The sequence below is a fragment of the Myotis myotis genome, unplaced genomic scaffold (genome assembly GCF_014108235.1).
Source record: "Myotis myotis isolate mMyoMyo1 unplaced genomic scaffold, mMyoMyo1.p scaffold_m19_p_10, whole genome shotgun sequence".
Lineage (NCBI taxonomy): Eukaryota > Metazoa > Chordata > Mammalia > Chiroptera > Vespertilionidae > Myotis > Myotis myotis.
The window spans coordinates 50,431,246-50,457,529 of record NW_023416314.1 but is presented as its reverse complement, the minus strand read 5'-3'; the positions used below and the strand labels follow the sequence as shown (position 1 = coordinate 50,457,529).

General features: G+C 38.5%; 1 protein-coding gene across 6 annotated transcripts in view; it reads left to right on the top strand.

Moving 5' to 3' along the window:
* RRAS2 (RAS related 2) overlaps positions 1 to 26,284 on the top strand; it is a 78,860-nt gene that overhangs the window by 17,724 nt on the left and 34,852 nt on the right. Inside the window, exons 1-2 of one of the 6 annotated variants that reach the window (XM_036325491.1) lie at positions 25,672 to 25,802; positions 26,036 to 26,274. The exons of 1 other annotated variant lie outside the window; for it this stretch is intronic. In XM_036325491.1, coding sequence (XP_036181384.1) covers positions 26,239 to 26,274 — 36 coding nt within the window. In that variant the 5' untranslated portion in view covers positions 25,672 to 25,802; positions 26,036 to 26,238. Of the gene's footprint in view, positions 1 to 23,134; positions 23,212 to 25,660; positions 25,803 to 25,890; positions 26,275 to 26,284 lie in introns of those variants that run through there. 4 more of the 6 variants (XM_036325493.1, XM_036325494.1, XM_036325490.1 and 1 more) reach the window with 4 other exon arrangements.

Sequence of the window (26,284 nt, the reverse complement as noted above, 5' to 3'; positions counted from 1 at the left end):
TTGTAGGTAGGTAAGAGTAAGGATTAAAAGAAAATCTGGAATATCATATATTAGACACATGATCTGTGCTATACTGTTGATATTTTTTGGTCATAGAATTGTCTCATTTGTAATATAAATGGATAACTTTTGGACCGAACATTTTCATCAAGAGTTGATTTGTGTGTGTGTGGGGGGGGGGGGGCGGGGGGGCGGGTAGAATTATTTATTTAAAAATGTGCTACCTTTTTGGTTGCCTTATGAATGAAAGGAATTTTATTTACAAGTTTGGATGATCAGAGTATTAGAAAAAATGTTCATCTCAAAGCTTTGCCTTTATTTGGGTACTTCTAATTTTTGGAGAGGTTAAATGGGAGAGAGAAAAGGAATTCTTTGTTCCTTAATGTGAATGTACACTTAGAACAATGTTGCTAATTTCCCCAGTAAAGAAATTTATTGAAAACGTGGTTTAAGGGCATCTTTAGATTTATAGAGCCTAATGTGTGCTTTAGAGGAAGTGAGTGGGGTGGCATGGGTAACAGGTAGAAGGTTGGGGAAGGTGGATAAATTCTCTTTCTTCTTTTTTATGACATAGTTTTAGATCTTATAATGCAGTTGACAGAGAACTTTGCTTTTCTATAACATAACATTTTAAGATAACAAGAATTACAAGTGAGTATTGTATCAGGACTTTGTAGACCCTTGGTTTTTAATATAATCTCTAGAACATCCATTAAATAATAACATATACATACAAATACAAACCTACTTATTTTCTTAGTTGTCAAAGCTTTCTTTGTAATTTAAGCATATCAAATAGGTCTAATTACTTTACAATTTTTCTTCTATAAGGAGAGAAAAATCTTTTGAGGTGTTTAGGGGCCTGATGTGTTACCTGTGATGTTGGTGGCAAAATGTCACCAATTGTTACCAGTGAAGTTGGACCTCAGTTCTTGAGTTCAGCAAATAAAAAATTCAGAGCCAGGAACTCAAATTATAATATAAAGTTTATTTAGAAAGTTACAGAGATAGTAAAAGTGAGCAGTAAAAGAAACTAACAAGGAAAAAACCAAAGAAATCCACACCAAGGCACATCATAATTAAACTTCTAAAAATTAAAGACAAACAAGTTACTGAGGCAAATGAAGGGCCGTTAGAGCTTAGGAAAGTACACTTGGAAAGATGGTTCCAGCAGGTGTGATCTGGGGGGAGAGGGCGCCACTCTTGTTTTTTATTTTAGATGTTTGAGTTATCTCCTTTTGGGGGGAATACCTATGAGTTAACTCATGGTACAAATTGGGGGCCCCTGGTGTTTTTGGATGGATTCTGAAGTCATCTAAGGACTAGGCTCTTGTATTGATTTTTGAAAACTTGTGTTTTGCTTTTGGCATGGTTTATTGTTGCAGGTTTTCTTTCTCTGGTGTCTTCTCAAAAGCAGAGCCATTCTTCCACTTCCCAGTGGCAAATGGAAGCTGTGGTCTATTAAAATGTGTCTTATAGAAGAAAATTTGGAAAATGTTCTAAATGCAGGGTTTTTAAAAAAAAATTTTTTTGTATATAAGACTCTTTGGCAGTTTGGTGAAGCCTAAGGATTTCAGAATACTGCTTTTTAAATGTATAAAATAAAACACATAGGATTATAAAAGGAGACCAGTTACTTTAATAGTTATCAAAATACTAAAAACAAAAGTCTTCCTATTTAACTTGTGTTGAATGCAAATACTATTTTGAATTATCTGAAACCACTGTTATATGAAGTATCTGTGATTTCTATTGGAAACAGTCACAAGTATTGCTACAGTGGTTTATTGGAGAAAATGCTAAATTTCAGTTAGAGATTAGTCAGAAAATATTTTTCTCTGTGCACATTTTTGAAGTTTTAATTCCAAGAACTACTTTTTAAATGCAGTAAAAAACAAACAAACAAAACCCAAACAAGCAGGGTTTGGAGCCAGATGACTATGGGGTTGAGTCTCAAATTCACTACTTATTATTATTATCTATGTATTTTTGCAACTCTGAGCCTTAATTTCCTCACCAGTATAATTGAGATGGCAATAGTACTTGTGGGTTTTTAGCATATTATACCTCGAACACCCACAAAAAAGCTAGAATCTCACAAGTACTATTACCATCTCTACTATCACAGTTTATTGGTATTGTCATTTTACTAGTTTGAGTGAAGTGTGAATTTGTTACCTCCTGTTATGCTCCTTTACTCTACCGTTTATAATAGAATTATTTTAAGTATTTCCTCTACAGACGTATAGAACCACATCAGACATTATTATAATTTTTGCTTCAATCGTCAAGCATACTTTAGACAATTGAAGAAAAGGAAAGCCCGTCATATTTATCCATAATTTTGCTGTTCTTCCTTCCTTCCCAGGGTTTCTTCTTTTATTATTTTCTTTCTGTTTAGAGAACTTCTTTAGCCATTCTTTTGCAGTAAATTCACTGGTGACAAATTCTCTCATATTTCCTTTATCTCCATTCCTTAAGGCTATTTGTTGGGGTGGGGTGGGGTATAGGATTCTGGGTTGATAGTTCTTTTTGCTCAGCACCTGAAAAATTATGCCACTTCTGGTCTCCATGGCTTCTAATAAGAAATCTGCTGTCATTCTCATTGCTTTTCCTGTAGAAGTAAGGTGTTTTTTCTGTCTGCCTTCAAGATTTTTTTCTTTGTCTTTAATTTTTAGAAGTTTATGATGTGTCTCGGTGTGGATTTCTTTGGGTTTTTTCCTTGTTAGTTTTGCTCAGCTTCTTGAATGTGTAGGTTTCTGTCTTGCCAACTCTGGGAAATTTTTTAGCTGTTATGTCTTCAAGTACTTTTTCAGCCCCACTGTACTCTGATAATATGAATGTTAGATCTTTTGTTAGAGTCCCACAGGGCCTTGAGTCTCTGTTCATTATTTTTTTTAAAGTCTGTTTCTGTTTTTATAGATAGGGTAGTTTTTGTTGTTTTATATTGCAGTCCATTGATTATTTCTTCTTTCCTTCCATTCTGCTGTTGAGATCATTCTCTGAGCTTTTTGTTTCACTTATTTCAGTTTTTAAAAAAGAATAGTTTATTGATTTTTAGAGCAAGAGGAAGGGAGAAGAGAGAAACATAGATTTGAAGCATAACATCAATCAGCTGCCTCTGGCACGCCCCCCACCAGGGTTCAAGCCTGTAACCTGAGCATGTGCCCTGATTGGGAATCAAACCAGCAACCCTGGGTGAATGGGACAATGCCCAACCAACTGAGCCACCCCAGCCAGAGCTCTATTTTTTGGTTTTAAGTTCCAGTTTGCTACTTTATAAGCATATTTGTTTGCTGAGACTTTGATATTTTTGCTGAGTTTTTCCCCTCATTTATTTCAAGTGTGCATGTAATTGCTGAAACATTTTTACAAGACTGCTCTAATGTCTTCATCAGATGATTCTGACATCTCTGTCATCTCTATGTTGGTGTCTATGTATCGTGGGGGTTTTTTTGTCATTCGGTTTGAGATCTTCCTGGTTCTTGGATTTTCTATTGGAACTTGCACATTTTCGTATTTTATTCTGAGGCTCTGGATCTTACTCAAACCATCTGTTTTAACTGACTCTTTGATAACGCTCTGGCAAGAGAAGGGAGGTGGAGGTGCTACCTCCTTACTGCCAGGGGAGGTTTATGTCCAGATTCCCCACTCATCCTCCATTGAAGTCTGGGGTGGGAGGACACTCCTTATTACAACTGGGTTGGGGGTAGAAGTCCAGGCTCCCTACATGATCTCCATGGATGCTGTTGGGAGAGAGAGGTTCATTACTGGCCAGTGGGGGTTCAAGTCCTTGGGCTTTTCTGACACCATCCCAATGGAGTATTGGGGGTCCCTCTTTATAGCCTTGAGTGTGGAATTTTCTAGGCTTCCTGGGCCTTTGCTGGTGGAGGTATGGGTGGAGCCACAGTTATTTTCTGTAATGTGTTACTGGAGTACAGTGGTTATTGTCTACGTTTTCCATCTTTCTGGGCTGCCCTTTTCCTGGTTCCTTGGCCAGGAGAGCACACTTTGGCTGGAGTTCTTTTTGTTTGTGCCTGTTGGCATTTCCAGGTCGCAGGTGTTTTTTAGCTCCATTTTGGCGTTTTTTAAAACAATATTTTTTTATTGATTTCAGAGCGGAAGGGACAGGGAGAGAGAGAAACATCAATGATGATAGAGAATCATTGATTGGCTGCCTCCTGCACGCCCCCTACTGGGGATTGAGCCTGCAACCTGGGCATGTGCCCTTGACTGGAATCGAACTTGGGACCCTTCAGTCCACTGGCCAACACTCTATCCACTGAGCCAAACCAGCTAGGGCTAATTCGGGGATTTTTAAAAATATGTATATTTTACTGATTTTTTTTACAGAGAGGAAGGGAGAGGGACAGAGAGTTAGGAACAATGATGAGAGAGAAACATGAATCAGCTGCCTCCTGCACACTCCCTACTGGGGATGTGCCCGCAACCAAGGTACATGCCCTTGACCGGAATCAAACCTGGGACCCTGAGTTCACAGGCCGACGCTCTATCCACTGAGCCAAACCGGTTGCAGTGGTCGCCAAACTGGCCCCTTGAGTGTGGCTCTTCCACAAAACACCACATGCGGGCATGCACGTACAGTGCCATTGAAACTTCGTGGCCCATGCCATGGGGCCAAAGAGCCGCATGTGGTTCGTGAGCCGTGGTTTGCCGACCACTGGACCATTAGGGCAATTCGGGGATTTTTAAGGTAAAAAGAAAACCTGGGGAACTTACCAGGGTATTGTTCTTTGAGTTCCAGAGCATTAGCCTGACTGCATTCTCTCTAACACTCAGATTCTTCTTATGTTTGTTTTACATGCAGTTGACCCTTGAACAACGTAGAGGTTGTGGCACCAACGCTATGCAGTAAAAATTCTGCATCTAACTTTTGATTCTTCAAAAACTTAACTACTAATAATCTACTGTTGACTGGAAGCCTCATTGATAACCTAAACAGTCGATTGACACTTATTTTGTATGTTATATGTATTATGTACTGTATTCTTACAATAAAGTAAGCTAGAGAAATGTTATTAACAATTATAAGGAAGAGAAACTACATTTACAGTAATATACTAGTATTTATTGAAAAACTCCCTGTATAAGTGGACCTGTGCAATTGAATCCTGTGTTGTTCAAGGGTCAACTGTATAAGGGTCAAGCAAAGAGTTTTTTTGCTTAACAGGAGGAATAGGGAAAGTATGTCTGCTCCATCTTCCTAGAAGGAAAAATCCTTTTAAAGTTTTCTTTTTTGGTTATATTAAATAATTTGTAATTGATACTTTTCTTCGAAGTTTTTTGTTTTCTTGTTTCTCTTGACTTTAGATTATTAGCTAAAAAATGAATTAATATTTTTATTCTTCTTGATTCACATTGCCAGTCATAATGTCATTGAACTTAATTTATAATGAGTTCAGTTCTGTACCTATTGAGTTTGAGATGCTCTAGGGGCAGTATGTGAAGGCAGGTATTAGCTCTATTTGTAACTAGAAGAGTAGAGTAGGAAAGAATCTTGGTGGAGAGAGAGATTTGGGAGTCTAAAGTAATACTAGATTCTTGAAGATTGTTTGCGTAGATGAGGCTTATCCATTTGACTCAAGATGTAACTCTGAAAGGTTGCCATTGAAAAGAAAGAGGGAAGAAGAAAAGGACCAAGATGACTGAAGAGAACCCACTGGAGAACTGGAGATGAAACATGTTAGCTATTACAGAAACCAAGAGAAGAGCATTTTGATAATGGTTGAGGGTATTCAGCAGGGCACATGTCTCAGAGGGGTATGTAATCTAAGGGTGAAAAGTTAAGATTGGATTAGGGCCAGGGGTGGGCAAACTTTTTGACTCGAGGGCCACAATGGGTGCTTAAACTGGACCGGAGGGCTGGAACAAAAGCATGGATGGAGTCTTTGTGTGAACTAATATAAATTCAAAGTAAACATCATTACATAAAAGGGTATAGTCTCTTTTTTTTTTTTTTTTTTTTATTCATTTCAAACGGGCCGGATCCGGCCCGCGGGCCGTAGTTTGCCCACGGCTGGATTAGGCAATAGATAGATTACAGAGAGCAGTATTAGTAGAATGGTGTGAGTAGAAGCCACACTACAATGAATGGAAGGGCAAGAAAAATATTGATGGATGAGAAAGAAGGAAGGCAAAAGCTTGGGGGTGCATGTGAATGTTTTCAAATTTAAAAAAGAAAGTTTCTTGTTTATATGCTGAGGATAAAGATCTGGCACGATAGGAAAGATACTAGAGAAGGGACCTTTAATAGCAGGGACCTTTGAGAAGATGGGAGGAGATCGAATCTAGAGCACAACTGAAGGATTAAAAGCTGGGTAGGTATAATACCTCCCCTCCCCCCTCCGCAGAATGGTAGAAAGGATATTTATATGCATATGATTATGGATGCAAGAGACTTTTTAGAAACAAGTAAGAACTTGATGGGAATCTCAGCTAGAAATAGGGGGCAAAGTAATCTAGATGTACATAGATGCTTTTTAAAAAAGTTTTACCGAAGCCCTGGCCAGGTGGCTCAGTTGGTTAGAGTGTTGTCCTGATAGGTCAAGGTTGAGGGTTAGATCCCCAGTCATGGCACATACAAGAAGCAAACAATGAATGCATATATAAGTGGAACAACAAATCGGTGTTTCCCTCTCCCTCCTCCCTCCTCCCTCTCCCTCCTCCCTCCTCCTTCTCCCTCCTCCCTTCTCCCTCCTCCTCCTCCCTCTCCTCCCTCTCCCTCCCTCTCCCTCTCCCTCTCCTCCCCCTCCCCCTCCCCTCCCCCTCTCCCTCCCCCTGCCCCCCCCCCCTCCCCCGCCTCTCTCCCTCCCCCTCTCCCCTCCCCCTCCCCTCCCCCTCCTCTCCCCCTCTCCCCTCCCTCTCCCCCTCCCCCTCCCGTTAAAAATTGGTTAAAAAAGAAAAGTTTGACCCATTAGTAATTTCATAGGTTACATTACAGGCATATCAGAATTGCATATATTTTAAAAAATTTGCTGATACAAGCAATTCTTATACCTTAAAAGAAAAATGGAAACTGGGTGAGCAGACAGTTAAAACATAAAATACTATAAATATTTTAAATTGTTAACCCTCACTGAGTAGCAAAAAAAAAGGCAAAATAAAACAAACGATTAAAAATTATCAATTGATAAAGGTTGTAAAGGTATGGAGATATGGGTATACTCACACTGCTACTGAAATTGTAAACCAACAAGCTGAATTAAGTCTTACTTTTCATATGCTCAGACCAGTAGTTATTTTTCAAGGAATTTTTTCCTGATGAAGTAATTTGCTATATGTGCAAAGATTTACATACAAAAATTTGTGACAGTGTTACTTACAATGCAATTATGGAAATAGCCTATATGGTCAATAATAAAAAACAAGTAATAGTCCATTTCATTAAAATTAATCTTAAGAGCCTATTGGGCAAGAAGGAAATGCTCATTAAGTGGCGGGGGAGAAAGCAGATTATAAAACGGAATATACAGTACAGATTCACTTATATGTGCATGGGGGGAAAGGTAAGAGTAAACATCGCAGATGGTTTAATTAATTTTGTGTCTGGGTTCGTCAGTGAATGTGTAATATTCTAAAAGGAATTTTAACATGTCAGTGCTGTTATATTAAATTTTTAAAATATTTATTTTAAATATTTAAATTATTTAAATATTTAAATTATAATTATTTAAAATATTTATCCCGTCTTTATTGCAGAGAGAAGACGGGAGAGTGAGAGAAAGATAGAAACATCAATGATGAGAGAGAATCTGAATGGCTGCCTCCTGCACTCCCCCTACTGAGATCGAGCCCACAACCCGGGCATGTACCCCCGACCCTAAATCCAACCCTGGTGACAATGGTTCATGGGTTGATGGCTCAACCACTGAGGCACACCGGCCGGGCTGAGATCACTCTTAAGGGAATACAACTGATAGAGCTTTTTACAGTACAGTTTTGTATTTATCAATAGCGTAGCTTTATTCTTTGACTTCATAAGTACACCTCCAGGGATTTTACTAAGGAAATGAGTAAGAACCATAAAGCTCTTTACATGAAGATATTTATCATGGCATGATTTATAATAGTGACATGCTCTAATTGTGCTAGAGACCAGTGATTAAAATATAGGTCATTGCTCTAGTGGGCGTAACAGAGATCGATGCAGCTTATAAAAAATGATTTTAGAGGCCCGGTGCACAAATTCATGCACGGGTGGGGTCCCTCAGCCTGGCCGGTGATCAGGGCTGATCAGGGCGGGGAGCTGTGGTAGGTTGGCCGGCAGGGGGGGAGGGACCACAGCCGGCCATGGGAGGTTGGCTGTGGGAGCGCACTGACCACCAGGGGGAAGCTCCTGCGTTGAGCGTCTGCCCCATGGTGGTCAGTACACGTCATAGCAACCGGTCGACTGGTCGTTCGGTTGCTTAGGCTTTTATATATATAGATACATTTTCTACAATGGTAATTGCTTTATAATTAGAAAACAGTTGTAAATAAATTTGCTAGTTGATGTAAAATACTCCATAAAGTTGTTTGGTTTTCATTGTTATGATATACAGGGAAGTTTGAGTTCTTATTTTTACTGTTGCAATTTTTCTTGTATGATTTATTTGTGTTTTTGTCCATTTATCAGCCTCTTATTTAAAAAAGTCTCTGTATGTCTTTTATATTTACTTCAGTTAGTTTCTCTATTTTGTGGTGAAACACATTATACACTACAAAGTAATATTTATTCTATCACTTAAAGGTTAGAAAAAGATAATTTCTCTTAAGATCTGATTTGGAGTTCTTTTATTTCCTATGATCAGAATTATTATATTAATTTTTTTGGCGTTATTGTGTGTGTGATTTCTTTTTTAATTGATTGAAACACTGAGTGAAGTATGTGAACATTTCACTAAAAGTACAAAATTTTTACCTTTTACCCATTGCAAAGGTAAAAGCAATGCAAAATTATAAAATAAAAAGTAAGTTTCCCACTCTGCTTCTATTTTATTTCTGTTTAAGTTCTTGTTCTCTAGTAGTAACCACATACAATAAAATTCATTTTAAGTGTATTGTTAGATGAGTTTAGACAAATGAATATGTGAAAACTATGTAACCATTACCAAAAGCAAGATATAGAACATTTCCGTCACCTGAAGAAGGTTCCTTGTGCTCCTTCCCATTCAGTAATCTCCAGAGGTAAACACTATATTGATTTTGGTCACCATAGTGTAGTTTTGCCTGTTTCAGACTTTATATCTTGGAATAATACAGATATATACTTTTTGTCTGGGATCTTTTTGCCCAACATAGTGTTCTTGGTGGGGATTCATTCATGATATTCCTTGTTTCTCAGACTGATGATGTTGAATATCTTTTTGCATGCATATTAGATATTTGTATACCTTCTTTAGTGTTTGTTCAAATGCTTTGTCTGTTTTAAAAATTGGGGTATTTGCATTATTGAAGGGTAAGGATTCTTATATTAAGAACACAAGTTCTTCGTTACCTATGTGCATTGTTAATATTTATTCCTTGCCTTTTTGTTTGTTTCTTATTTGTTTATTTATATTGAGGTATAATTGACATATAACATTGTATTAGTTTCAGGTATACAACATAACAATTTGATATTTGTATATATTGTGAAATGATCACAATAATCTAGTTAACATCTGTCATCATACACATTTCTTCCCTTTCAATATTTATACCCTATTTTTATAGTTGTATTGCTTTGCCAAAACTTTCGAACTTTTAAAATAACAAGAGTTAAATCAAAATGAACATGGTAGATATTTTGCTACTGATTTTTTCTATATCACATAAAATACTTAAAAGTTTTATGAATAAGTTAGGTAAAATAAGTATCCTTTTAGTATTTTATTGAATACTATTATTAGCAATGTAATGTTATCAGATGCTATTAGGCATCTATAGAAATGGATCCTGAGGCCTGGTGCATGAAATTTGTGCACTCGGGGTGGGGGGTGTCTCTCAGCCTGGCCTGTGCCCTCTCACAGTCCGGGAGCCCTCAGGAGATGTCCAACTGATGGCGCAGGGAGCGGGCCTAAGCCGTCAGTCGGACATCCTTAGCGCTGCCGCAGAGACGAGAGAGGCTCCTGCCACTGCTGTTGCACTCTCCAGCCATGAGCCTGGCTTCTGGCTCAGCGGTGCTCCTCCTGTGGGAGTGCACTGACCAACAAGGGGCAGCTCCTGCATTGAGCGTCTGCCCCCCCTGGTGGTCAGTGCACGTCACAGCGAGCGGAAGTTCTGCCGTCCGGTCGATTTGCATATTAGCCTTTTATTATATAGGATTTTAATTTAGTATTTGTTAATCTTGAATTCTTCTTCCACACCTAGGACATGCATATACTATCATTTTACTTGATAAGTTTCTTTTTTATTTTATTAAATTGTATTGTATGGGTGTTGTGATTCTTGTTCCCATTTTCTGGGTACATAAAACCTGTGATCAAAACCATATTTGTGTTGTAGGTAATGTGTTCATCTTTACATTCTTGAAGAATTTTAAATTTTATATTATTTAAAAATCAGAATTTACCATTGTTGTCATTAATTCCAGATATGAATATTGATAGTTTTTAGACAATTTTGTCCATTTTACCTTCTGTTGATTTCGTTTTCTACTTCTTGAGATTTCAACTTTGTGTATAATCATGTTTTTCCTTTATAAATTTTAGTGTAAAAACATTTCTTCCATTAAACTTTCCAACTTTATTATATAGCTGTGTATGATTATCTTACTTTTGTTATAGACTTTTCCCTTTGAATAAATAACTAAATATCATCTGAACATTTTTTTGAGTGTTACTACATGTCAATAGCATCTTTTTCAAGGAATCTTAAGATGTTCAAAGCCTTCCTCTACCTGGTGTGTGTTATTCACTTAGATTTTCTAGAATGGGCCCTGCCACCCACTCCCAGTACAGGTACCAACTCTTAAATTATGAATGCTGCTACCAATTAGTATGTTCTGTTTTCCTTTGGATTTAATAGTTTTTCCAAAATTATATAATTTATTGCTTTGTTTTTCTCTTTTGATGAGCACATTCAAAGTTATGATTTTACCTGTGAATATTGCACTAGTCATTTTGATGTTTGTTAAATTCCTGCTTTAATTTTCTAAATTAAAAGATATTTTTTCCTCACTGGAGTGGTTTAGTATAATATATATTTGAAATTTAACTGTTGATTTCTGCTTTTTTGTTTTGTTTTGTTTTTGGCGTTATAGCCAGGGATCTGGAATTTTTAGACAATAGAGAAGATGCGTTTGTTGTCTTCAGTGCAGGGACATATACAAGTGTTAAGGGACCTAGAGTTTATGTAATATTGGGGACCCTCTTTAAAAAAGAGAATACAGAATTATGTACACAGATGAACATTTGTTTAAAATGAAAAAAGAAGGCATCCATGTAAATGAAGGCTTTCAAAGCCCAATCTTTATATTTTTTAAAAATATGCTGTTTTTATTAATTTTTTTTTTTTTTTTAGAGATAGAGTGAGAGTGATAGAAACATGATAAAAGAGAAACATCATTTGGCTGCCTCCTGTGTGCCACCTACTGGGAGTCAAGCCCACAACCTGGGCATGTGTATTAATTGGTATCAAACCGGTGACCTCTTGGTTTATGGGTCAGTACTCAACCACTGAGCCACACTGGCCAGACCCAGAAATCTTCATTTTGTTGTGAATTTGCCTCAGTTGAAATATAAAATTTGATTTGTGTACATTGAATCTTGAATAATTTTATTTATAGGCTTTCTATGCTATATTTTTACTACATGCAGGTTTTACTTAACTTACAGTATTTCTCATAGTTTTTGCATTGATTTATCCTTTTGTTGCCTAAATAATGTTCCCATTTATTGCATAATGGCATTTTAAATGATCACTATAGCTCTTGCCAAGTAAACTTTACCATATTTGGTAATGATGTTTTCATACTTGCTTTCCTTTGTTGACTAAATTTGATGCATTTTTTGGCTCACCCTCATATTGTTAGCTGTGTTTTTTAAGCACCACATTGTTGGATTTTATTTAAAAAGAAATCTTGTTGAGCTTTTTTTCTAGTAAAGCGACTAAATTTTTAGCATGATTATTTTGTTTTAGTTCATTTTACAATTAGTTTTAAGGAGCCACATCTATTTTTTCATTATTTGCAGTGGGAGAGTAAATAAAGTTTTCATTTATGAAATTTTTTCTCTGATGAGTTGTAGCTGTGGGTAAGAAGTCTATCTAAATCTGTGAAGAGTTGATTGGAAGAGATTAAAATTATGTATTGCACATTTTCTTTTTCCCTATAGCATTTAGAAACTTGTTAAGTAGAGGGGAATTTATGTTGTGTGGGTTATGTTGTATGAATTTGTATAGTCACAATTCTAGCAGCAATTTTACTGATGACTTTCAACTGAAATCAAGTGAGAATTAATAAGATAACCAGTTATTCTCCTGGAGTGAAATTTTAATTTCTACATCCTTCTGGGGTCTTTGAGATCAGCGGTTGCCAACCTTTCGGACCTCACGGACCACCAGTAGTTCGCGAACCACCGGTTGGTGACCGCTGCTTTAGATTGTGTGTCTGTGTGTGTGTGTGTGTGTGTGTGTGTGTGTGTGTGTGTGTGTACACGTTTGTACACTGAAGCAATGCAAACTTAGTTTGCTTATTTGATTTGTGCAAATTAAAAGGCAGTTTTGCTAGTACAAATAAATATGCTTCTGAAGCTAACATAACACTACTTGCCTTTTTTACTGTTAGTAATGACACATTGTATTTGTGCTTTAAACACTTAGGAAGGCCATAGCAGTGATTTTCAACCGGTGTGCCACAAGAATTTTTAAAACATGCAATACCTGACTATTGATTGAGTCAGGTATACTGACCCTTTTCCCCTTAGATTATATATATAAAAAAAAGACAACAGCCAACACAACAATAGGTGATTGGTGTGAACGCCCTGTCTTGAACCATAAATATGCAGGTTATATAATAGAGTTGCATCTTACTGGTCATGTTGCATATAAGGTTGTGTCTGATTGGTTAATTCTGTACCAGAAAATCTTACAAGTATAGGCACCTGGTTTTTTAAAAAGTCACATTAGAGCAAAAAGGGTAGGTAAATACTATGACTATTTCCTTTGTAAATCAAATTATACCTATTTATTTTCTCAGATCAGCAAAGTATTTTTTGGTGTGCCGCTGAATTTAGTAATTAGTTTATGTGTGCCATGAGATGAAAAAGGCTGAAAATTGCTGGATCCTGGAACTGATTCCCTCTGTAAGGACTCCCCACCTAGTAGATAGAATGAGACTTTTTTCCCTCTTCACTCTAAAGACAACTTCCTTTATTTTGCATTTTTGTGGTGGTTATAGCACTTGTTTTGAGGTTTCACCACCCTCTATTCAGCTATTTTTATTTTTACATGTCGCTTTGAGTATACTCAGTGGTATTTTAACTATAATATCTTCTGTAATGAAATTTGTTAAAAAATGTTAGCATAAAAAGTAAATTTGTGCATGTGTATTATGTCTTAAAACACCCCTGTTGTTTTGACTTAATTTGTTTTAATTAGTTTATGCTATTTCTGTTTCATTTGAGTTGTTTTTTAACAAGTAAATGCCTAGTTACACAGCAGAACAGAATAGCAAAATCATACCCTTAATAGATTTGCAGTGTTTGTTTTTTTCTGTTTAATGTGTAAATGATTTAAGAAATGGCATGAGTTTCAACTGCTTGGCTGATTGAGTGTCCCCACCTTACCACCGCTAACATTCCAGTAGAGGATGTTTTGCTCTTACTGGAAACTATGTCCTAAATTGAATTGGACTTCTGATAGTGTCATGTCAGTTAGAATAAGGGTATAGGAGAACTTTTATCCACTATTGTTGTTACTGTTATTACTAGAGGCCCAGTGCATGAAATTCGTGTGTGGGTATAGTCCCTAGGCCTGGCCTGCGATCAGGGCCATCTTCCATGGCTGCCCACAGTCGGCCTCCCCTCCCCCCCACCACCCACCTCTGGTTCCCCTTTCTTCATAGGGTGATCAGTGTCTGACGGGCGGGAGAAGGGACTGAGAGGTCGGCTGTTACTACCCGCTCGCTGGCGCCGCCTCCGCCACGGCTTCCCTCTGTGTGTGGGGCGACTGGTGGGGCGGGGGCCTTGGCTTGGCACTGCCCACATCCCCCACCACCCACCCCCGGTTCCTCATTCATCATGAGGCAATTGGAGCCTGCTGGCTGGGGAAAGGAACCAAGAAGTGGTCAGTGCACCTCATAGTGACTGGTCCAGCAGTCATTCTGATCATTCCGCCTTTAGGGTCAATTTGCATATTACCCTTTTATTATATAGGATAGAGGGGCTGTGCACGGGTTGGGGCTGGCTGTCCTGCCCTGATGGGGACCCCAGATCCGGGTGGGGGGTCCCCGCTGGGGAGCGGGGCTGGCCAGGGCGAGGGGCCGCAGGGGGGTGGCCAGCTGCCCCCCCTCATTTGGGGTGGGAGAGGCTGATCAGGGGTAGACCTGGCCTGCGGGAGGGGCTGGGTTTGCTGGCCACAGTGGGCGTCGTAGCGACCTGCTGTCTGGTCATTACGGATGTTATGGTCGCTGGCTTTTTATATATATAGATTTATTTTATTTTATTTTTTTTTTACCATTGGTAAGCTTTCAAAATTTCAGTCAGTGAAACTTCATAATTTTATGTTGAATATATATATACAAGCTTTTCCAAAACTATTAGCAATGGAAATCATATATTCCCTGAAATAGTTTTAATATCACAACAACTGGTATGGTTGAATTTAATCTAACGTGTGCTGTAACTTTTTATTTAAAAGAAAACTTAATTATGTAAAATAGTTAACAATATCATACTTCCTGGCACAGTCATTTAATATATGAAATGTTAGAAATTATATAGTAGCAGTAGCATTTTAGAAGCTACATAACATCCTAGTGAATGTAGTTTTAAGCTGTCACTTATTTCTGTTTTTATGAAATAAAGCATTATTCAGATTTTCAGATTTGTACATATTCTGTTGAAGCCTTCACTGCTATTTTTGGGTTTATGGGATAATGAGATCGTAAAGTCTGTATCTTCTAATATGTCAATGTTTTGCTGAGTGCTCTTCTATAATATTCCCAGACAAAAAGTCTTAAATTTGAGGAAGTAGATGAGAGAAGCCTAGTGAGAGTCTAAACTGAATCTTCCCTCAAAATGGGATCAATTGTTGCTCCTTCCCCAACTCCCACTCCATTCTGTAATTGGACAGTAGTATTTTATGCAAAAATTAGCATTTTACAAGCCAAAGAGAAGATACAGTGGAAGAAGAGACCCCATGTACAAACAGCATAGGAAGCCTAAATTATGATATCATGGTTCACAGCATATTTTAAATAAATAGAAAAGCATACTATATTCTTGAAGATTCAGGTTCTTAACTCAAAAAATGAATCTGCAAACTTCATGGCATTATAAAATAAAACTAAAAGGATTAAAAAAACTCCACCAGACAATGCCTTTGTTGAGGAAGTAAGTCTTAGTGTAGGCTTATTTTGTAGATGAGTAAAATGAAGCCCAGAGAAGTCAAGTAACCTCTCTAAGAGCTAGGAAGTGGTCGAAGCAAGGCTTCACAGCAAGGTGAGTTTGACAGTTCACATGTAATAATAGCTAATATTTAGTAAGTACTTGCATTATTAAGCATTACTGTTCCATGAAAGTACTATATATTTTCTCAATTAGAATAGCATCTAAATATTTAGAAAATCAGAATTCGTTAGACTTCTCTCGGGAGGTTTTAGAGATAATACATTCTGTATTTATAAATCTATATAGGTCCTTTATAATTCCCTCCTCCCATTTTCACATTTTCCTACATGCATAAGCAATTGTTCCAGCATCATTTATTGACTAGACTTTTCTGCCCCTATTCTGCTTCTTTGTATATCAAATTTCATATATGTGGATTTGTTTTTCTGGGCTTTCTGTTCCCATTAATCTTTTTGCCTATTTCTGTGTCAGTTCCACTCTATCAACTTAATAAATGGTTAGGATAGCTTTACTGATACATTCAACACAAATTTTATTAAATAAATATTTATTTCATAACTACTACTATTATATGCCAGGACCTGTGTAGGTGCTAGGAAAATAACACTGAACGAAATAAAAAATTCTCATGGAGCTTACTCTTGTAAAGAATTTCTTGGGTATTTGTCTTGCTTATAAATTTTAGAATCAGCTTAACAAATTCTGTGAAAAACCCAATAGCTTTTTTTATTTTAAATTGTATCAAATAAGAGAAAATAACATTTTGTTAGTTTTACCCATGAACATTGAATGCTATTTCATTCATATATATATATATATATATATATATATATATATATATATCTATATATATGAATCTCCCCCTTCGGCCTTTGTTTACAGTTTCATAGTTTCTTTCCATAAAGGTATAAAATATATTTTATTAGATTTGCTCCTAGTTACAGTATATTTGCTGTTGCTGTTGTAAATGGTATCTTCTGTTTGACTTAATTTTTTTAATGGCTTGGGGGGGGGGGTATGTAGATTTTTTTTTATCCAGACACCTTGCAAAACTCCCCCAGTAATTGATTCTGTATATTCAGTAGGACTTTCTGTGTAGATAACTATATCATCAAATAATTTATTATTTTCAATCCTCCTATCTAATAAAAGAGTAATATGCAAATTGACCATCACTCCAACACACAAGATGGCCACCCCCATGTGGATACAAGATGACCACCACAAGATGGTCAGCAGGGGAGGGCAGTTGGGGGCAACCAGGCCTGTATGGGAGGGCAGCAAGAGAGGACCAGGCCAGCAGGGGGAGGGCAGTTGGGGGCAATCGGGCCAGCAGGGTAGCAGTTATGTGTTGATCAGGCTGGCAGGAGAGTGGTTAGGGGCTGATCAGGCTGGAAGGCAGAAGCGGTTAGGGGCAATCAGGCAGGCAGGCAGGCAGGCAGGCGAGCGGTTGGGAGCCAGCAGTCCTGCATTGTGAGAGGGATGTCTGACTGCCCATTTAGGCCCAATCCCACACTGGGCAGTCAGACATCCCTCGAGGGGTCCCAGACTGGAGAGGGTGCAGGCTGGGCTGAGGGACATACCTCCCCACCCCCACTCCCGTACATGAATTTTGTGCACCAGGCCTCTAGTTCTTATGTAATTTTGTTTTCTTGTCTTATTGCATTGGTTAGGAACTCCATTATAATGTTGAATAAACATAGTAATAAAGGCTGTTCTTTATTTTATTTTATTAATCCTTACCCAAGGATATTTTTTCCCATTGATCTTTTTTAGAGAGTAGGAGGGGAGGAGGTGGGAGGGAGGGAGGAAGGGAAGGGGGGAGAGAGAGAAAGAGAAAGAGAGAGAGGGGCATCAATGTGAGAGAGACACATAGACTGGGTTGCCTCCTGCATGTGCCCGGTCTGGGGCCGGGGATTGAGACTGCAAGCGACTGCAAGCGAGGTAGGTGCCCTTGATTGGGAATCGAACCTGAGACCCTTCTGTGGGCAGGCTGACACTGTAACCACTGAGCAAAATGGCCAGAGCTCTTGTTTGTTATTTTAAAGAGTTTCACTGTTAAAAAAAATATTGTTTACTATAGGTTTTTGGTTCCCTTTTAGTCCTGCTATTAATTTTTGAAGTAAATGTGATTTTCTCATGTTTTTCCTGTATCTTGGGATCATATTGTTTTCCCTTTAATCTGTTCATATGGTGAGTTATACTGCAATTTTTCAAAAAGATTTATGTGTCCTTGTATTCCTGAATTCCTGGAATACACTGGTCAAAATGTATATTCTTGTTTATTGTTGAATTCTGTTTGCTAATATTTATTTATGGACTTTTAAATTTTTTGCATCTATGTTATTTAAGTTGGCCTATGATTTCCATTTTTCATAATGTTCTTGTTTAGTTTTGGTATCTAGGTTATACTGGCTCTGAGTTTGGGGGTATTTCCTCCTTTTCTGTTCTTTGCAAGAATTTGTGTAGTAGTTGAACTACCTGCCCCTGAAACTGTAGTAGATCTGTTCTTTACAGCTCTGGACCGGGTTTTTATGTATGTGTGGCAAGGTTCTTTTGTTTCTTAATCTTTGCTCTTTTATTGGTCCTAGGACTTTGCAGGCTTTCTAATTATTCTATCCCTAAATAAGGGTGAACTCAAATGAGACTAGGGAGTATTTATACGTAAGAAAACACAGAAAAGGCAGAAGTTCAGGAATGAGTCAGAATTTCAATTAGAGACTGAACTTTGGTCCAGCAGCAAGCTGAGGGGTTGGTGGTGGAAAGGGAGCTAAATCTGGGACTTTCCTCATTAAGAAGGATCCCTCCAAACAGGCTGAAGTGGTCGCAGGTGGGCTAATGTAGGCTTAGTGGAGAGAGAGCCCCTTGCTTGCCCTACTCCCACTCACTCCTGAATGACCAAACAAATGCGCACTAGCAGTGCCTAAGACAGGGCGGAAATAACTAACACACAACAGATTTTGGCTCCACCCCACCCTGTGCAGGTTTTTCAGCTATTTTGACACTTTTTGATCATTTTTCAGAGTAAACATAAGAATGAGGGACTTTAATGCCATCCTTGTAGATTTTCCTGCACCATCCTGCCACCCTTCCATGAAGGGAAATTTATTTAGAAAACCTAAAATTTGCTGCCAAGAGTCAGGCTAATAGCAGGAGAAATGGTATGGACATTCTCAAAGGTTTTACAATATTGACTTATTTACAGTCCGTTTATCTTTTATCATTATGTTGCTTAAGTTACTACGAAGATTAATTCACATTTCCAAGTTTATCCATATGTTAAAATCATACTTCTTTTTACAACTGGTTTTCAGGGTCTTGAAAAATGAATTTTAAAATACATTTAAATTATTTTGTATTTTTATTATTGCCAACTGATGCTATTTTATATAAACTGACAGTATTTGTAATACCTTTCATGAAAGTTCCTTCCCTGTGCTTTTTTATCTTAAGCCATTCTTAGCTAACTTTTTTACACACCTTTCTGAAAGCAGCAAAAAACTGATTAAGGGGAGTCTCTGGGCCAACCTGAGGTTTAACTTTGAAATACTCCTGAGTTGCTATAGGAAAAACTTTCTACTGCTTTTATTTTGTTTATAGATTAAAATTAGCTAAATGAGCAAGTAGTAAATGGGAGTTGCTTAAAGAAGTCCATTTAACATTTTTGACTTGATTAATTTACAGTCTCAGTGTCAATTGACCTCTTTTTGGTAGAGAGCATGTGACTCTAGACCAGTGGTTCTCAACCTTCTGGCCCTTTAAATACAGTTCCTCATGTTGTGACCCAACCATAAAATTATTATTATTATTTTTTTTTAAAATATATTTTATTGATTTTTTACAGAGAGGAAAGGAGAGAGATAGAGAGTTAGAAACATCGATGAGAGAGAAACATCGATCAGCTGCCTCCTGCACATCTCCTACTGGGGATGTGCCCGCAACCCAGGTACATGCGCTTGACCGGAATCGAACCTGGGACCCTTCAGTCCGCAGGCCGACGCTCTATCCACTGAGCCAAACCGGTTTTGGCCATAAAATTATTTTCGTTGCTACTTCATAACTGTAATGTTGCTACTGTTATGAATCGTAATGTAAATACCTGATATGCAGGATGGTCTTAGGCGACCCCTGTGAAAGGGTCGTTCGTCCGCCAAAGGGGTCGCAACCCACAGGTTGAGAACCGCTGCTCTAGACAAACATGCAGCCACCCTAGGTGTATTGCTGCTTAAGAAAACTGCTGTAAAATAATCTGTTAGTACATGGGAAAAAAGATCTTGCTCTCGTGTGGTTTTCAGGGTACCAGAGGTTTGGTTGCTTGTGTTTCACTCAATTGCTTTCTGTTCATGAATAGGCTCACACCATGCATCACTACTTTGCAGACTCACTGCAAAGGAAATAGCAAGAGGTAAAATGACCTCAAGTGAATGTGGCTTTTTGTGGGTGGGCAGTGTTACAACTAAATAAACAAATTGTGTAGGAAGATCTTTATTTAACTCATCTTTATGTTCTTCTCACACTGACTTTTTTGGTGAACCACTCCTTATTCTTGAAACATTTTTATACTCATTAAGTTCATTGTAAATAAGTAGCATATTTACAATTAGTTATTTAGTTTTTTCGTAACCTTATTTTACCATTTTCCTGGTAAGTTCTGTTTTTCTTTTGGGCTGACAGTTTACTTCTGAGTATCTTTATAAGAGAGATCTGTAGGAAGAACGGCATTAACCCCCTTTTATCTCGTCATGTTAAATTCTTTTACATCTGCTTTTGCTAGTTTATCATGCAAGTTTCTGTTGTTTTGATCACACAATTGTTTCGTACTCAGAAAAATAAAAGTGATATTTATATCTCTCTACCATAAATCTTTCGGGTGGGTAGAATCATGGCCTTTTTTTCAGTTGAGCATTGAGTATGAGACATTATGATGATACGTTAAAGAAGTCCTTCATTATGTATGGTAATCTTGAAGTTATCTGTACTCTTAGAAGGCAGAAGGGAGTCTGGATATTTTATGTCTATGTTCATTGTAATACAGGCCATATTCACTTACCTAGGAAATTACCTGCTTGCCAGCTTATAGTCAGTGTCAGGACTGACTAAGTGTGGAGAAGGATTTGAGGTCTGGACATTTTAGAGACAATACATTTATTTTGTTTTCTGAAGGTAGCTCACAGTGTAATGATGGTAGTGGTTTGGGACACAGAATCTAACCAGACTGCTTGGAATCAATCTCCATTTCACCGCTGATTGCCGTGTAGCTTTGGGCAAATTACTTAACCTGCGAAGTCACCATTCCCTCTGCTGTAAGATGGAGACAATAGTAAGAATATCTACCTACTTCATGGACTAATTGAGAAGCTTCAATGAATTGATATGTGTAAAGCACTTAGTGCACAGTGGTTCTCAACTTGTGGGTCGCGACCCCTTTGGGGGTCGAACGACCCTTTCACAGGGGTCACCTAAGACCATCGGAAAACACATATATAATTATATATTGTTTTTGTGATTAATCACTATGCTTTAATTATGTTCAATTTGTAACAATGAAAATACATCCTGCATATCAGATATTTACATTACGATTCTTAAAAGTAGCAAAATTATAGCTATGAAGTAGCAACGAAAATAATTTTATGGTTGGGGGTCACCACAACATGAAGAACTGTATTAAAAGGACGCGGATTAGGAAGGTTGAGAACCACTGCCTTAGTGCCTGGCACATAGTAAAACTCGATGGAGATATTGTTATCAAGTCAATAAGCGTGACTCAAGGTGGGCCGATATACACTGAGTGGCCAGATTATTATGATCGTTCAGATTATTATGACCACCCCATCAGTACTTCGTTGGGCCACCTTTTGCCTTCAATACTGTGGCGATTCTTCTTGGCATTGACTCCACAAGATGTTGAAAGGTGATGCGAGGAATCTGACACCATGCCTGATGAGTAGCACTGTCCAGTTCTGTGAGATTTGATGGTTGTGGAACCAGCTGCCTAATGGCTCTTTTAACTTCGTCCCACAAATGCTCAATTGGATTGAGATCTGGTGATTGTGGGGGCCACCTAAGCAAGGTAAAGACTCTCTCATGTTCTTGAAACCACTCCTACACAAGAAGAGCACCGTGGCATGGCGCATTGTCTTGTTGGAAGAAGCCATCTCCATTGGGATACGCCATCAACATGATAGGACGAACTTGATCAGCAATGATACTTAGGTATGTTGTGCTATTCAGACGTTTATAATGGTCTGGCCCTCTAGCAACTTCAGCGCAAAATTATAGCTAATTTGCCTACAAACGTCAGGTGGTCATAATAATCTGGCCACTCAGTGTATGTTTCTCTGAAGGCGTTTTGAAAGAATAAAATGTCTGTGCTTGCGTCATCTTTCCTGTATACTGTCTGTCTTCCTGGGGAAACATTTCTTCTGTCTTAGCTGCTTCACGGCCCAGCTAAGCTGGGCTTCCTGCTGGAGTGACCACAGCAGGGAAGCTTGTCCTAGGAGACCACATGAGTGCCCCACTTGACTGGGTACAGGAGTTCTGCTGTAAAAGAAGAGTTTTGCGCCCTAGCTGGTTTTGCTCCGTGGATAGAGCGTTGACCTGCGGACTAAAGGGTCCCAGGTTCAATTCCGGTAAAGGGCACATGTCTGGGTTGCGGGCTCAACCACTAGTAGGGAGCGTGCAGGAGGCAGCCGATCAATGATTCTCTCATCACTGATGTCTCTATCTCTCCCTTCCTTTCTGAAATCAATAAAAATATATTTGAAAAAGAGAAGGGTTTTGCTTTTCTTATAAGGGCACCTAACGGAACAGGTGCCACCTCATCCTTGGGTACTCTAATGTTAAAAGAAGTGAATGTCCAAATAAAATTTATTGGGGTAGTGATTCATTTGTTCAACAAATCATTCTCTAAGTTTTATGTATGTGGCCTTAAGTTTGTAAAGACAAGGCTTTCCTGTGCTAAAAGTAGAGCTTTCATACTAACCGAAGGGAAAAACATGGAAACGATTGCTTTGTTCTTTCTGCTATCTCTGAAAATGACGTAAATGTAGTTTATTTTATGATTGTCCCCTTTGTACACTTAAAAGTTTTGCTGTGATTTGTTTTGTAGAGAAAGATCAAGAGGAAAAACTGATAAGTCCTCTCATCTTCTAAGTTTCTTGTTGATTAAAAGCTACATTTCTTAGAAGTAAAGAAATTACCTATGAATTTTGTTTCCCAAAGGAGTTAGTGAAATGTCACTATGAATTTATGTTGGCCTAAAATTTTTTTTGTTTATTTTTTTATTATGTAAGGTCTGTCTTACATTTTGTAAATAAATTTGTTCCTGGCAAGATATGTAAATTTCGAATTCTGTTTCCTATTGACTTAAAGGATTAAGAACCTGTGGAATTGCTTAGCCCTCTTACCCCCTTAAATACCTATTGAGAGAGCAAAGTCAGACAGTAGAACCTTCACATCTGTGCTCCCATAGTCCCTTATGCTAAACCTACTCTAGTACTTAACCACTTGGAAACTATAGTATCTTACCTATTCTAAGACACCTTGAAAATTTTTCTTATTTTAATCTTTGTAAATAGAATCATCTTCCAATTGATGACATCCTAGAGTCAACAGAAGATGGTATTCCTTTTTTTCTCTGGCCTCCTACATGACAGTGAGTAGACTTCTTGAGAGCAAGAACTGATGCTCGTTTATTTTTGCTATCTCTAGGTTTCTGGTTTGCATTTAGAGCCCTGCTTTTGCTGAATTTAGTGTAACAGTTTTTAGGATCATCTCAGTAAGTATAAGTTGAAATGAGAGTTTCATTAAGACACTTTTGCAGGGTGAGGCATAGAAAAACAGGGCCTGCAATGCTGATAGGTAGTTAAATGCTACTTCTACTTCCCCTTCTTTGTACCCCTTCTCTCTTTCTCTTTTGATTGATTCTCTTAAACTTTTGATTGATACATCCCTCACAGACAAAGCATTACTTTACCTGAATTTGTTGCTTTTAGCAGATGCCAGAGAAGTGAAAGAGTAAGAATGTAGTATTCTCATTTATGATATGCTCTTATGTTTTGGGCATCCTTTGGATATTGCACTGTGCCATAGTCACGTATATTATGTAAATGAGGAACAGGTGTAAGTGTGTTTAGGGACATAGTGTTTAGTATATAGCAATGGAAGAAAGGCCAGACTTCCTGCTCAAGGCTTCTGCTTTATAAGAATTTTCTTCTGAGTTACTATTTGTTGTTATTTTTATTAGTTTACAATTATCAATTTTATTTATAAACTAGTGGCCCGGTGCATGAATTCGTGCACATTGAAATTAGGAGAAATATTTTAATATCACTATTCACCCTTTCTCTGTAATAGAAGTGTCAACCAAATTCATGATTGACAATGACAGATCGAAACACATGCATGCAATTGGTGCCAGCTTTATATGTGTTGTGCATGCGTGAGTCAACTTAGCCTTTTATATATGTAGAATAAACTTGCTTAATTAGACCTGCTTTCTGATTTAGCTAAACTTTTTCTAAAGCACCTCAACTTCTCTTTCAGGTTATTGTCAGCAACACAGCAGTAAATATCAACACCAAGCAGATTATTATTGTAGATCACGCAGGGAGAACAAAGGGTAAAATATTTAACTGCAGCAGTGTTTGACTATACTCTGCGCAGTGAGAAAACCTGAAGTCATTTTCAAGGTCCATCATTTCTTCTTTTCAGTCAGGTCAAGTTTCTAAATTTCTAAATCTCTGTTTGCTGGCTAATGAAAAGCAAATAGGATTCCACCGAGTCTCCTATCTACCTATTCCAGGACTTCTGTGAGGATCAAATGAGATGAGGCATGGGAAAACACTTCATAGACATTTGGTTCAAGTGTAAAATGTTTCCACTTGGCTATAAAGTAAATCATGTTCCTGGGCGGAAGAAACTGCAAGGAGGCTAGTCGCTAGGGAGAGGAAGCCAGGTGTTGCTATGTGATGTCATTACCTGGACAGACACTTAGCATATTAGCCTTTTATATATACACAGACTAGAGGCCTGATGCACGAAATTCGTGCAAGGGTAGGCCTTCGCAGCCCCAGCTGCCTCCCAGCCCTGGCTGCTGGGGCCCTTGTGGGCCCTGGCTGCCTCATGGCCCCAGCTGCCTCGGGGCCCCGCCCCCTGCCTGCACCCATCTTGGCCTGGTGCTGCCCGTGTCTGTCGCCACACACCCTCAGTTCCCCAGTTCCGCGGAGCCCCCTGTTCATTCGCCCCACAGAGGGTGGCCTGGGCCTCCCTCTTTGGGGCGATCGCAGAACTTCCCCCCATGGATCACTCCTCCGGTCGGTGACCTGGGCCTCCCTCTGTAGGGTGATTATGGGGCGATGACCCTCCACCAATCGCATTGCACCCGCCTTGGCTGGCCTGGCGCCAGTGTGTGTCATAGTGTGGCCGACCGGACTGACGTTCTGCTGTTCGGCCGTTTGGAGAATTTGCATATTATACTTTTATTATTATAGATAGTTCTGTGATTATGAGACTTTGGGTTTGCATAACCTTATCACAACAAATCAACTGTTTGCTTGGAAAGGTGGGGTAGATCTAGTCTCCCTTTATCTTGCTCCTGAGTACCATAATTATCATTCTCGTGAATCTAGATGTAATCTTAGTGCTAGAAGAAACTGCTTAGTGGCTTTAGTTGTTTTCCTTGAGTTACAGGTGGGTGGTTAGAAAAGTCTTACGTAGGGTCCCTTAGTTAGAAATGACTGCCATGTAAGTTGCTAAGTTGCTTTTGTTTGTTTCTTTAATCCTCACCTGGTGCTATGTTTTTACTGATTTTTTAAAAATATATTTTATTGATTTTTTTACAGAGAGGAAGGGGGAGGGATAGAGAGTTAGAAACATCGATGAGAGAGAAACATTGACCAGCTGCCTCCTGCACACCTCCTACTGGGGATGTGCCCGCAACCAAGGTACATGCCCTTGACCGGAATCGAACCTGGGACCTTTCAGTCCGCAGGCCGACCCTCTATCCACTGAGCCAAACCGGTTTGGCTGATTATTTTATTTTTTTTTTTAAAGAGAGGGAGGTGGGGAGAGAGAGAGAGAAAGAAAGAAACGTTGATGTGAGAGGGAAACATCAATCAGGAGTACATGCTGTGACCGGGGATTGAACCTGCAACCTACGTATGTGTCCTGACCGGGAACCAAATCCATAATCTTCTTGATGTACAGGACGATGCTCCAACCATCTGAGTCACCCTGCCGGGTCATGTAAATTCTTTTAATGCACTTTATGTTGTGAGTTTTAGATATATAGATAAAGCAGTTTCCATATACTTGGTACCCAGTTTCCTTATTAACATCTGACATTGTATGGTACATTTGTTCTAATTAATGAACCCACTAACCCACTAATTCAGGTTTCCAAAATTTTTACCTAATATTTTTTTGCTCTGGGATCTCATCATGATACCACATTATATTTAGTTGTCATGTCTCCTCAGGCTCCTCTTGGCTCACTTTCTTGTTTTTGGTGGTCCTGACCATTTTGAGGAATACTTGTCAGATATCCGTAGAATGCCCATCTATTGGACTTTGCCTGTTTTTCTCATGACTGGACTAGGATTCTGGATTTTAGAAGGAAGACCACAGAGGTCAAGTGCCATTTTCATCACATCACATCTAGGGCACAAAACTACCATGATTTATGACTGTGGATGTTGACCTTGATCATCTGGGTGAGGTAGTGTTTG